The 13,790-nt window shown below is 38.7% G+C and overlaps 1 protein-coding gene across 4 annotated transcripts in view; it reads right to left on the bottom strand.

Annotated features, from left to right (window-relative positions):
* Nucleotides 1–13,790, bottom strand: part of VEZT (vezatin, adherens junctions transmembrane protein) — a 68,530-nt gene that overhangs the window by 35,407 nt on the left and 19,333 nt on the right. For 3 of the 4 annotated variants that reach the window (XM_056117029.1, XM_056117038.1, XM_056117048.1), the window contains exon 2: nt 3,001–3,135. In XM_056117029.1, coding sequence (XP_055973004.1) covers nt 3,001–3,135 — 135 coding nt within the window. Of the gene's footprint in view, nt 1–3,000; nt 3,136–13,790 lie in introns of those variants that run through there. The other variant, XM_056117058.1, reaches the window with a different exon arrangement.

Here is a 13,790-nt window from a genome sequence, read left to right as displayed (position 1 = left end):
GGTGTGGCTCCCAAACCTTGCTGAAAGAATAATCACAGGAAAGCCAATCAGAAAAATATACAGAGAACAAATATTCATGATATTTATACAAGTACAAACAAGGGAGTAAGTAATAATCACATTAAAAAGAAAAAAGTTAATCCCCAGGCACCACAGAGTATATAGCTCTGGAGGCCCCAGCACTGCGGGGGTGGCCTGGGTATCCCGAGCAGCACCTCATCCTTGGGCCCTTGTGCCAAACCAAGAGCCTTGCTGACTGAGAATTGCTGGCGAGGTGCCGGGACTCAGTGAGGCCCCTGGGCACTGCTTGGGAGATCCCCCCAAGTAAAATAAAAGTTAAGAAAAGTAAATTAATACCAGTGACATCATGAACTCATAAAAAAATTATTTTTCAAAGAAAATAACTAGTACTTTGGGCCAGAGAGGTAGCAAAGGGATTAAGGCATATGACTTAAATCTACCAATCCTAGGTCAATCCCCAGGGCAACATGGCCTCCTGAGTGTCACCAGGTGCAGCTCTGGAGGCACCCAAGCAAGTACTGGGGTAATCAAAGGTACCTCAGGTCCAAGCAGCCCCACATCCTCAGGCCCTTGCATTTAACTCTCTGCCAGTTGGCAGAGAATTGTCCAGGAGGGGTCCCTGGACCCAAAAGAAAACAGTTCGTACTTCACAACTTGGCCAGAAATTGGAAGCAATTTATTTCCCAAGAAGAAACTTTAAAAAAATCCAAGACATCTTTCTAAAATTGAGCTGCCTCAATTTTAGAATAACTTCATTTTGGAAAGACAGAAATTATTGATCTGAAATGCGTTTATATAATGACTAAAGGAACTTTTATAAAATACCAATTTGATAAAGCATTCTCTGGCTAGGTGTTTTTAATTGTTTTTCAATTTGAGACCCAATTTTAAACTTTTACTTATCTATAAATCATACCATTTTTATAATGAAAATTAGCCATCATAAGTGAAAATGATCCCTGCGATCTCTGTCCCTGTCCCAAGATGCCCAGGAATTTTAAATCTAAGTCTTAATCTATAAGTGAGCCATTAGATGTATCTTTAGGTTTTCAAAACCAGGTTTCCCAGTTATACTCATATTTGAAAAGAACAGGAAGATGAAAGCATTTAAATGCAGGGACAAAACTGGTATATATGGATTTTCATTTCCTTGATTCCCACTTTTTAGGTGCTAGTTGAGAAACATTTATGTGGTGTTCCCAGTGCCACTACGCCTGAACACCACAGACCAGAGCACCTGTCAGGCCCCTGCACTTCCAGGTCAAGTATCCCTGTGTTAGGAGCACCGCGGGGAATGACCTGCTGGCTCTCATGAAAGTTTACTTTGCTGATTGCAAATGGACCCTGCTCGGTTGCCTCACATTTTGGGGGTTTTCTACAAAGGAACAAGAGAAAAGACTCTTATCCTCTCACCAGAGTAAATGTCTATGTGAAAACTTCAAATGCCTCTTCCCCAAAGCATCTGAGTCTAGTAATGAAATACTGATTAAATCAGAATACTTGGATTGGAGAGATAGTACAGTGGGGAGGGTGCTTGCCTTGCATGTGGCTGACCTGGGTTTGATCTCTGCCACCCCATAGTACTTCCAGGATGGCATCCCATCCCCCAGTACTTCCAGGAGTAATTTCTGAGTGCAGAGCCAGAAACAAACCCTGAGCATTGCCGGTGTGATCCAAAAAGCAAAAAAATTAATAATTAAATAAATAAACCAGAATACTCAAGGAATGAGGTAATAGATCTGCTTTTTTTCTTGTTAATTTTGTATTCCTTTTTATTTCTTTTCCCATTTTGTTTCTTATGTTTATTTCTCTTGTTTTTTTTCTTTTGAATTCCTTTAGAATTCCTTCTGTATTAGAATAGTTTCTTATTTTAGTCACTATGGCTAATAGAAGATAAATGAATCTGGTGAATGCAATTTGTAAAATTTATAGAAAAATGCATTTTACATCTTTAATAGAAGATAAATGAATCTGGTAAATGCATTTTATAAGTGTATCTTTAGTACCTTAGCTGTAAATGCTGTACCAGCAGCTATAAAATATTAGCTGTATGAAAGTATTAATGATACAGATATAAAGTACATCAGAAATTGAGCAGATATATGTGCATATCATCATGAATCTCCAAAACTGCTTATAATTATCAATTTTCTGTTTTATAATTTGTGGTGTCTTTTTGCTATTGCTGTGTTGTTTTGTTTGGCAGTGCTCAGGGCTTACTCCTGGCTCTACTCAGGGATCACTCCTAGTGGGGCTTTTGAGTACCATATGGCCTATGGTGTGCTGGGGATCAAACCTGGGATGGATTTATATAAGGCTAGTGCCCTCTCTACTGTACTATCTCCCCAGTCCTCTGCTGCCTTTTAAATATATATTAAAAGAAAAAATTTGGGGCTGGAGTGATAGCACAGCAGGTAGGGCATTTGCCTTGCACAAGGCCCACCCGGGTTCGAATCCCAGCATCCGATATGGTCCCCTGAGCACTGCCAGGAGTAATTCCTGAGTGAAGAGCCAAGAGTAACCCCTGTGCATCGCCGGGTGTGACCCAAAAAGAAAAAAAAGTTAAAAAAATAAAGAAAAAAATTTCAGTTCCTATAATGGAAGTGTCCTAATAGGTAAACTTTTGTTAAAAGTTTTTTTCACATATTTTTCTAGATCTCTACATAAATTTTCAATATTTAAATGAATTTATATACATATATATACATGTGTGTATATATATACACGCATATATTTTCATTACATTATTTTAACCTTATATAAAATTATTATGAAATAGTTCAAAAACAATACCATTTTGTGTTTTACCTAAACAGTGAGTTCTGTACTACTGAAGAAGAAAAGTGTGTGGGTTTGCTTAAAAGGCTTTTTTTTAAAAAATTTGTGTATTGCTTGCAAGAATAATAAGCAAAATGAGTTTAAATATGCAATAAAGTAAAAACAAAGACTAAGCTGTAGAAAATGAGCATATTTTCTTACTTTTGGCTGAGTTCTTGAAGGAGACTTTTGTTGTTCCTCTGTTGCTGTGCATTTTTCTGGTTTTGGTGACAGAGAAGAGCATATTTCAAAATCTGTGTGTCCCAGATCCTGTAAGTATTGGTAAAGTGGAGAATTCTAAAAGACATAAAGAAAAGCAAATTTTAAAATAATTTCTATCTCAAAAGTTTTAGAGGTCCAGAGACTGGCCCACATTCAAAAGAACAAAAGCAACCGATGCTGGCGTGGATGTGGCGAGAAAGGGACCCTCCTTCACTGTTGGTGGGAATGTCCACTGGTTCAGCCCTTCTGGAAAACAGTATCGACGATTCTCAAAAAATTAGAAATTGAGCTCCCATTTGACCCAGCAATACCACTCCTGGGAATATATCCCAGAGAGGCAAAAATGTATAGTCGAAGTGACATCTGCACTTGTTTGTTCATTGCAGCACTCTTTACAATAGCCAGAAACTGGAAGAAACCTGAATGCCCACGAACAGATGACTGGTTAAAGAAACTTTGGTACATCTACACAATGGAGTACTATGTAGCTGTTAGAAAAGATGAAGTCATGAAATTTACATACAAGTGGTACAATATGGAAAGTATCATGCTAAGCGAAATGAGTCAGAAAGAGAGGGATAGACATAGAAAGATTGCATTCATCTGGGGGATATAAAGTAACAAAGTATGAGATTAATACCCAAGAATAGCTGAGATCAGCACCAGGAGGATTACTCCATAACTTAGAGGCCAGCCGGGTATCCTAGAGGAAAGGGCAGTTCAGATAGAGAAGGGAGCACCAAATAAAAGATGTTTGGAGGATCCTCCCAGGAGGGGAGATGCATGTCGAAAGTAGACTATGGACTGAACATGTTTGCCACTCAATTCCTCTTTTGCAGACCACAACACACAAAAGGAGAGAGAGAACACAGGGGATTGCCCTGCCACAGAGACAGGGGGATGGGGGGATGGGGGTGGGAGGGATATTATCCATGATGGTGGAAAATGGGCACTGGCGGAGGGATGGGTATCTGATCATTGTATAATTGAAACCAAAGCACAAAAAATTGTAAATCTACAACTGTAAAAAAAAATAAAATAAAATAAAGGGGAAAAAAAAGTTTTAGAGGTCAAATTCAATACCAAACTTCACTACTATAGCCAGGAAATCCAAATTCCTTAAATCTTCTTCTATGAAGAATTCAATTATCTGCTATAAATTCCATTTAGCATTAAAAAGAAAAATCAACAGAGTTCTACAGAGAAACCCAAAAAAGGAAAAATCCTAAATAAAACACACAGATTTTTTGAGTGAGTACCAATAAGCAGAAATGAATTTAAGAATATAAATAGATTTCTCAAGCAATTTTTTTTCCAAATTTTTGTAGTATTAGAATAGTTTGCTTCAAAATAGTCAATCCAGCTATAGATAGATCCTTAGAAAACGTACAGCGAAAATAACTATTACTTGAAGGCAAGAAATTAAAAGTGATTGTACTGCTTTCATTATAATTTGGGAGTGACTGGTTTGGGCCACACCTGACAATGATCAGGGGAGCATGTGTGGTGTTTTAAGCCATGATAGTTATCAGTCACATGTAAGGCAACTGTCCTACATCTTGTACTGTCCTTCTTGCAACCATCATCTTATATCATCACATTCAAGGATTCATTAAAAAAATGAGTTTTATCTACTGTATACCCATTATAGTTAAGAAATTTAAGGGGTAGAGAGATGGTATAGCAGATAAGGCCCTTGCCTTGCATGTGGCTGACCTGGGTTCAATCCCTAGCACCATATTTGGTCTCCTGAGAACTCACAGGAGTGATCCCTGAATGTGGAACCAGGAGTAAGCCCTGAGCATAGCCAGGTTAACCTCCCCTCATCCCAAAAAAGAATTTTAAAACTCTATTCTGGAATTGCCTGCACATAGTGATTTGGAATGTGTTACTTGCAGGCTCGCGCGCGCTCTCACTCTCTTTCTCTCTCTTTCTCACATAACATACTTCCTAAATAAAATTATTTTGTTTCTAAACAGAACAAAAATACCTTTAAAATTCAAAAAATGTTACTCAAGACAAACTATATTCCATATATAAAACATAGGACACGTGAGAGAAAGTATGACTGAGAAAAGCATTGACAGATGGTTAAGAGACGAACTGGAACCAGGTTGTAGGTTCAACACCCAGCTCCTCTTCTTATTAACTGGATAGCTTATAGAAATTTATTAGCCTTCTGTGATTCAGGAGTCTGATCTAAAACTAAGAATAAAAGTAACACAGGTTCTAGATGACTGGTTAAAGAAACTTTCGTACATTTACACAATGGAGTACTATGTAGCTGTTAGAAAAGATGAAGTCATGAAATTTACATACAAGTGGTACTACATGAAAAGTATCATGTTAAGCAAAATGACTCAGAAAGAAAGGGATAGACATAGAAAGACTGCATTCATCTGGGGAACATAAAGAAACAAAATAGGAGACCAACACCCAAGAATGGCCGAGATTAGTACCAGGAATTTTACTCCATAGCTTGGGGGCGAACCACACATGCTAGGGGAAAAGGGAGCTCAGATAGAGAAGGGAACACCAAATAAAGGGTGTTGGGAGGATTCTGCCAGGATGGGAGAAGCTTGCTGAAAGTAGACTATAGACCAAACATGATTGTCATCCATTGCCTCTTTTGCAAACCACAACACCCAGTAAGAGAGAGAGAACAAAAGGGAATGCCCTGCCACAGAGGCAGGGTGGGATGGGGGGGTGGGAGGTGGAAGGGATACTGGGATTAGTGGTGGTGGAGAATGAGCACTGGTGGGATGGGTACTTGATCATTGTATAACTGAAACCCAAGCACAAAAAATTGTAAGTCTGTAACTGTACCTCATGATGTCTCACTAATAAAAATTAAAAAAAAAAGTAACACAGGTTCTTATGAGAACTAAAAACATATAAAGCACTTAGAACAGTCCCTGGCACACAGGAAGCACTCACTTTATACCTGAAATTTATATAAGCTATGTAAAAAAAGCACATATTTTGGAACAGACCAAAACAATCACCTTAATCTTATGAGAGATACCATCATTAAATGAAAATTCATTGAAAATCTATTTTCTAGCTAACTAGCAAATTTTTATTTGCGCTTTCAGTCTTCTCTAAAGCACAAAGTTCATGTCCTTTCTGCCCCACTGAGACCACGAGTTGCCCTCCATGAGCGGATTTCTGGCATGGCCATGGGTTCAGAGGCACACAGACCTAATTCAGAACCCAGCAGCTTTCAGCAGAAATGTGAATGAACTTTGCATTAAGCTATGGCGCTGTGCCCCCTGGGAGGGAAAGGGTGTTTGTCTCTTCCGCCTTCCAGAGGCACAGTGAACCTGGCCTCAGAGCTTATTGGGCAGCCAGGTATGAGCCAGTGGTGACAGAGCAACTGTGGGCTCATGGGATGGGGGACGGAACCAGCATGTCCTTCCTGCCCTGCTGAGACCATGAGTTGCCCCTGCTCCCCCTCCCCCCCACGTTCAGCTCTCTGGCACAGCCATGGACCAGAGGCACACAAACCAATCTCGGAACTATGTAGCTTTTGGCAGAAATCCCTCCACACTTAGTAAAATATCAGAAAACCAAAATCGCACAGCTGCTACTGCAGTCACACAAAATCATATGGTCTTCATAACTAGCAATAGAAAACAAATTCTTTCTTTTTTTTTTTCTTTTTTGCTTTTTGGGTCACACCTGGCAATGTACAGGGGTTATTCCTGGCTCTGCATTCAGGAATTACTTCTGGCGGTGCTTAGAGGATCACACGGGATGCTGGGAATTGAGCCTGGGTCGGCCGTGTGCAAGGCAAACGCCCTACCTGCTGTGCTATCACTCCAGCCACCAAAGCAAATTATTTCACGGTGCCTTTTCAGCAGGTCTGAATTTGGGGGGAAAATCCCAAATAATAATGGTGCATCTTTTGTCGAATTAATGAATGTAATCAAAGTAAGCAGTTAAGTGGAAATCCTCTGCCTCACAGGCATTGGGAGGGGTGGGATTGGGGGGTATATTGGGGTTCTTGGTGGGGGAAAATATGCACTGGTGAAGGGATGGGTGGTTGATCATTGTATGACCAAGATTTTAACTTGGAAGCTTTGTAACTTTTCTCACGGTGATTCAATAAATAAAATAAAATTTAAAAAAAGAATATAAAAAAGTAAAATAAAGCGCAAAGTTGGTGACATATTTAAAAATAAACTCTGAGGGGCTGGAGCAATAGCACAGTGGGTAGGGCGTTTGCCTTGCACGTGGCCGACCTGAGTTCAATTCCCAGCATCCCATATGGTCCCCTGAGCACCGCCAAGAGTAATTCCTGAGTGCAGAGCCAGGAATAACCCCTGTGCATTGCCGGGTGTGACCCAAAAAGCTAAATAAATAAAAAATAAACTCTGAGAAACAACGATACATCTAAACAATGGAATAGTACACAGCCGCCAAAAAAAAAATGAAGTCATGAAATTTGCTTACTCATGGACAGACATGGAGAATATCATCCTGAGTGAAATGAGTCAGAGGGAGAGAGACAGACATAGAATGACTGCAATCATTTTCAGGATATAAACACACACACACACACACACACACACACACACTACGAAACTAATACCCGAGGACAGTAGAAACAAGGGCCAGGAGGACTGGTCCATGGTTGGAAGCTTGCCACAAGTGGTGGTGGAGAGGGGTGGGCAGTGAGGACAGAGAAGGGACCACTATAACAATGACAGCTGGAAATGATTACTCTGGATGAGAAGTACTGAAAGGAGGTAAAATACTGAAAGGAGAAATGCATATAATAACATTTCAGTACCTGTATTACAAACCACAATGCACAAAAGAAAAGAGAAGAACAGTGTCTGTGTCTGTCATACAGACAGATTACGGGGATGGGGGAAGGGGGTTGGGGGGGGGAGGCGAGCGGGAGGGAACCTGAAGACATGGGTGGTGAGAAATGTTCACTGGTGAAGGGAAGGCTGTTGGAACACTGTATGACCAAAATCCAATCATGAATAACTTTGTAACTGTGTAACTTAGAGTGATTCGAGATAATAAATAAACAAAAACTTTGAGGGCCAGAGAGACAGTAAAGGGCTTAAGGCATTTGTCTTGCATGTAGCTGACTCTGGTTTGAATCCCAACCACCACCAGGAGTGATTCCCTAAACACAGAGCCAGAAGCATCCCCACCATCTGGCATAGTCCAAAACCCTAAAATAAATACATATAAGCAAATTTTGAGTTAACAAAATATGTGTATGTTAAGAGATACAAGAACAAACACCAAGACAATAACAAATAACAGCTGCTAACACACTACAATAAAGCAAAACTTAACTCATCATTTTGCTGAGTTTTTTCACTAAGGGTTCCTAACAAACTCTAAAAGGTGTCACTCTCATCTTTATCATCACTATTGTAATTTCCATCTCATAGATGAAGAAACATTCACTCAGGACCCTACTACACTATATAAAATAACGAGAAGAAGCTCTACAAAAGTTTACAATAAATTAGTAATTTCAGGATTGTATCAGTGCTATGGAAATAGGAAGAAGTGAGATAGACTCGGGGGAGGGGGGAATATATGCCTTAAATTTGGAAAAATGGGAAAGAATGAGCATTTGTTGGATTGGTAACAATACCCTAGGAATCAAATTGAAAGACCAGAAAAATTAGTCAAATATCTCTCCTTAAAGCAATGTTTAATCTTTTTGAGGAAAATATGCAAGAAAATGTAATATAAGAAGGAATGCTTTTTATCCCTCAGGTTTTAAATTTTTAGTGGCACAAATGGCTCAGCTTTATATTATCCATAATGTGTCATAAGTACTGCTGTGAACTATGCAATCTGTATTTTCAAATAAAACTATGAACCCCACCCTGCCCTGCCCCCCAATGAGGCAAAAGAACAAGAATGTTATTTCATTTGAGCAGACTCTCTGAAGTTTACATACTTAAAAAAAAGAAAAAAAATCCAAATGTGCTTTAAAGACAGTGGGATCATTTTTTCAAGCGAACTCCCCTGGGGAAAAACAATAAATACTGCTGATCAAAGTGAATTACTTCACCTCTATGGTCATCAGACTTTTTCTGTTAAGATTAGATAGTAAACATTTTAGGCACTGCAGGCCATATGGTCTCTGTCATGACAAATCACCTCTGTAGTTGTGTGAAAGCAGCCAAAGATCATGTCCAATCCACGAGTGTGGCTATTCTAATAAAACCTTATGGACAATAAAATTTGAATTTCATGTCTGTTTAATGATTCAGAAAATAAGATTTTCTTAACATTTTCCCCAATATTAATAACCATAAAGTGCATTCTTTGCACAGTGGCCATATAAAATAGGCAAAAGGGAAAATCTAGTCCAACTACCCTTCCCCCCCCCAATCCCAGCTCTCTGGATCCTAACTGCTAACTTCTCTGGGAAGAGATTTAGAGCCAGTGGGGTGGCGAATATCTTTCTATTCAAATACTAATTCCTTTCCTCTCCAGCACCCTTAGCTGATGCTGTGTCAGCAATGACCCAGATGTCCCTTCATTTCGCATTTTGTCACAGCACAGAAAACAACAAAATGATTGTCTGTAGCATACATTTTCTGACATGATTAGGCAGAAGAGAGACGAAGAATACATTGTTTTCTGTGTATACTGTCTCTACTTAAACTTAGAATTTACATACTATTTGTGTCAATATAATCTGGAATACTTGTCATTCTTTATATTTCACAAAAGCAGGAGTATTAGTCATTTACTTTGTATATTAATGATAATGTCAAACAATTTTACCAATAGCTTAAGCTACTCTATCTCCAAACAAGTTTTTCCTCATGAACTCTTGGGCTGGTTTTACAATCTTCCTGTTAAATGTGTGATTTGTCCACTAATGCTATCAAACTGTGAATGATGCCTTGGTAGTTCTGGTTGCTTCCCCATATTTAGTTATAGAATTCATCACTTTCATCCTAAAAAGCCCTCTTTCATAGTTCTGGAAAAGATGACTTACCAACGTTATCACTGTGCTTTTTTGCATGACGTTATAAGAATCTGACATTTCAGAGTAGACAACCTTTGGAGACTAGGAATGAAGGTTCCCCAGGGTCAATATAGCATAATTTCAATCATTACTGTGCTTCATACTTGTACTTGTAAAATTCTGGGTTGTTGGTACAAATCATATCACCTTCTAATATATAAACCCAAAAGGCATAAATAATAAAACTCTATTCATTATGTTTATGATAGTGTAAACTATAGCATTTATCTTACTGTTTTACTTTTATTTTTATACTTTGATCACTTCTGGGCCAAAAGAAAAATTTTGTAGTTACCAATGATGAGGCTAGAGCAAAAGTACAGTGGGTTGGGTGCTTGTCTTCCATCCAGCTAACCCAAGTTTGATACCCAGCATCCTATATGGTTCCCAGTGCCTGCCAGGTGGGATTCCAGAGCATGGAGCCAGGAGTAGGTCCTGAGCACTGCTGGGTGTGATCCCAAAACAGATACACACAGAAACATTACCAGTGATGAACATAAAGGCTTTACAGTAAAACTACGACTTTAAATTAAAAGTATTTGGAGGGGTGGGAGAGATAGCACAGTGGGTAGGGTGTTTGCCTTGCACACCTGGACTCGATCCTCAGCATCCCATATGGTCCCCTGAGCACCACCAGGTGTAATTCCTGAATGCAGAGTCAGGAGTAACTCCTGTGCATTGCGAGGTGTGACTCAAAAAGCTAAAAAAAAAAGTATTTGGAGGAGGCTGGAGTGATAGTATAGTGGGTAAGGCACTTGCTCTTATAAAATACTATACTATAAAATATAAACTGACATAAAATGTGACATTATAAAATACGGTATTTAGATTGTTAGTAACATGTTTATTAAAATTTTTGATAAACAAAATTTAAAAATTATTGAGCAGAGAGTATTACTTTATATTTTTGCATATCTTTTTATTATTTAGCTCAATGAAAGCTAGATTCTTGGAAATGCTTTTGAATTCAATCTGGAAAATTATTGCTACAAGATTAAAACAGATGAATACTGGGATTTTAAAAAGCCTGTAGTTGGAAAAAATCCTTCTCTCCCTTTCTTCTTTGGGCCACACCCAGCTATATTTAGGGAACCACGTGTAGCAGCAGTGATCAAACATGTGTCTGCTTCATAAAGCAAGCACCATAACCTACCTATGCATACTATCTATACTATCTCTATCCATACTATCTCTCTGGTCCAATACTCTTCTTGATAACAGTATTATTCAGGTATAGCCATAATAAAACTGGATAACTGGCAATAGTTTTGAAAATGTTGTTTTAATATGGAAAACTACATCATATTCATAAGCTTTTCATGCTTTGCACATATACAAGAAAAAGAGTGGAAAAGGCATAGAAGGGGCCAGAGCAGATCCACAGTACAGCAGGTAGGGTGCTTTCCTTGAACACAGCCAACCCAGTTCAATCCCCAGCATCACATATGGGTCCAACCCCCTCCAGAAGTGACCTCTGAGTGCAGAACCAGGAGTAAGCCCTGAGCAACTCTGGGTCTGCCGCCCCACCAGAAAAGGTTAAATAGAAAGCAGTAAATAATGATTTAGTATTAAAATATGATCATTGACTATAAAATAACAAAGGCTTGGAATGACAATCTCTTGCAGTGCTCAGGGCTTACTCCTAGCTCTATGCTCAGTTATTCCTGGTGGCACTCAGAAGACCATAGAAGGTGCCAGGGACTAAACCAGGATTTGCTTCATGTAAGGCAAATGCCTCATCCCCTTTACTATCTCTCTGGCCCTAAAATAATTTATTTTTGGTTTTTTATTTTCTAGCAAGGTAATGCTCCAACTTATCTGTAAGGCTCTATTCTTACTCTATCTGTAGTTTGAGGCCATACGACTTATAAATGAATAAAAAAAATTTCTATTCACATTAGAAGTATTACTATAGGTTGATTGTAACCTCCAGAAAGTACCTTTTTTTGGTGTGAGGATAAGACCGAGTAAGTGGTGATAGGTAATTTCTGTTAGAACTTTTCCCCTTGGTTCAAGCAAAATAAAGGCCACATATGTTTCAGTTATCTGCTTTTGTTTTCTTCTTCAAGAAAAATTATTAGCACTAGACTCAAAACTATAATTTTGTAGTAGTGGAGAATGTGACTGCTGCCAAAAGAAATACGAGAAACCTCAAACACAGCATGTGGGAGCTTTTTCTCAGGAAATCTTTGTGGTTCACTATTCCTGTAAATTTTAGCTGAGAGAAAACACACATCACAGCATCAGAAAGAATTTTGCTAAATGAAAGCTAGCCAAGTCTTTGGTTGTACTAAGATTATTCTGATGCTTCAAACATATTTTTGCAAGAAAAGTAAACAAAAATAGACAACCCCAATTCTTTGCTGAACAGGAGTTTCAGGAAGATGGTCACCAAGCTCTAGAGTATCTGTGCTTAGTGTCCCCCATCATAAATATTTCAGATTCCACCAGTAGGGAATCAAGTTGAGCCACTCCTGTAAAGCACTGCTTTTTTTTTTTCCCTCCTCAATTCAAGGTGCATTCTATAGACACACCAGTACCATCACCTGTTTGCATTTAAAAAGTAAGAGTTGGGGCTGGAGTGACAGTACAGTAGGTAGGGCTTGCCCGCGGTTGACCCAGGTTCAGTTCCCAGAATCCCATATGGTTCCCTGAGCACTGCCAGGTATAATTCCTGAATGCAAAGCCAGGGATAACCCCTGTGTATCGCTGGGTGTGAGCCAATAAATAAATAAATAGATAAATAAATAAAGTAACTGCCCTATTTTTAAAAAAAAGTAAGAGTCATGCAGAAATGGAGAGGATGGGTAATAAGAATGGTTTCATCACTAGTTTCTTTCTTCTGAAGGGCCTAAAACCTTTACTGATAGAGTTGAGTTGTAAGTTTTCAGGTTCTAGGCATAGAGAGGAAAGAACAGAGTAAACATGGCAGCAGGTCCTAAGAGAGAGGCGTATTTAAAAATAGAGCCAAAGCAGGAAAATAAGAGAAATAGTGAAAACAGTTGACATCCCCTGTGTTGTTAATGAGCTAAGCATTTAGTTAAATGATATAATGACCCCATTTACTATAGACAACAAACTTCTAAGGAGGTATCACCATCGTCAACACAACTGTCATTTTAGAAGGAAAACTGAGGTGAATAGAGGTTAAATAATTTATCAAAGGTCATCTAGGGTGGGAGGGCTAGGCTACTGGGATCATTGGTGGCGGAGAATGGGCACTTGGTGGAGGGATGGGTACTTGATCATTGATAACTGAAACCCAAGCACAAAAGTTTGTAAGTCTACAACTGTACCTCATGGTGTTTCACTAATAATAAATAAATAAATAAATAAATAAAAGACAAAAAAAAAAGTAACCCCTCCAAAGAACAATTAAAAAAATTTATGCAGCAAATTTATGTTGATCAAAAGTTTAAAACAATCAAAGCATCCGTCAGCAGATAAACGGATGAACAAAATATGAGTATACAATGGAATATACTTAGCTTTAAAAGAGGAAGGAAATTCTGACACATGCTGCAACATGGGAGGGCTAAAATATAAATTTAATTTATATTAAATAAAGACAGTTATAAAAAGGCAAAAAAAAAAAGGTCATCTAGCTGAATATGATGGTGGCTGGTCTGGGTCCCAAGCCTATGCATCCCTTACTTGTTATCACAAAGTTGTATCTTACAGAATACATCAACCTGATCTAAAATAGAAT

The sequence above is a fragment of the Sorex fumeus genome, unplaced genomic scaffold (genome assembly GCF_029834395.1).
Source record: "Sorex fumeus unplaced genomic scaffold, SorFum_2.1 ptg000003l, whole genome shotgun sequence".
Taxonomy (NCBI): Eukaryota; Metazoa; Chordata; class Mammalia; order Eulipotyphla; family Soricidae; genus Sorex; species Sorex fumeus.
Note: the sequence above shows the minus strand (reverse complement) of the source record. Positions and strands in the feature narration are given on the sequence as shown.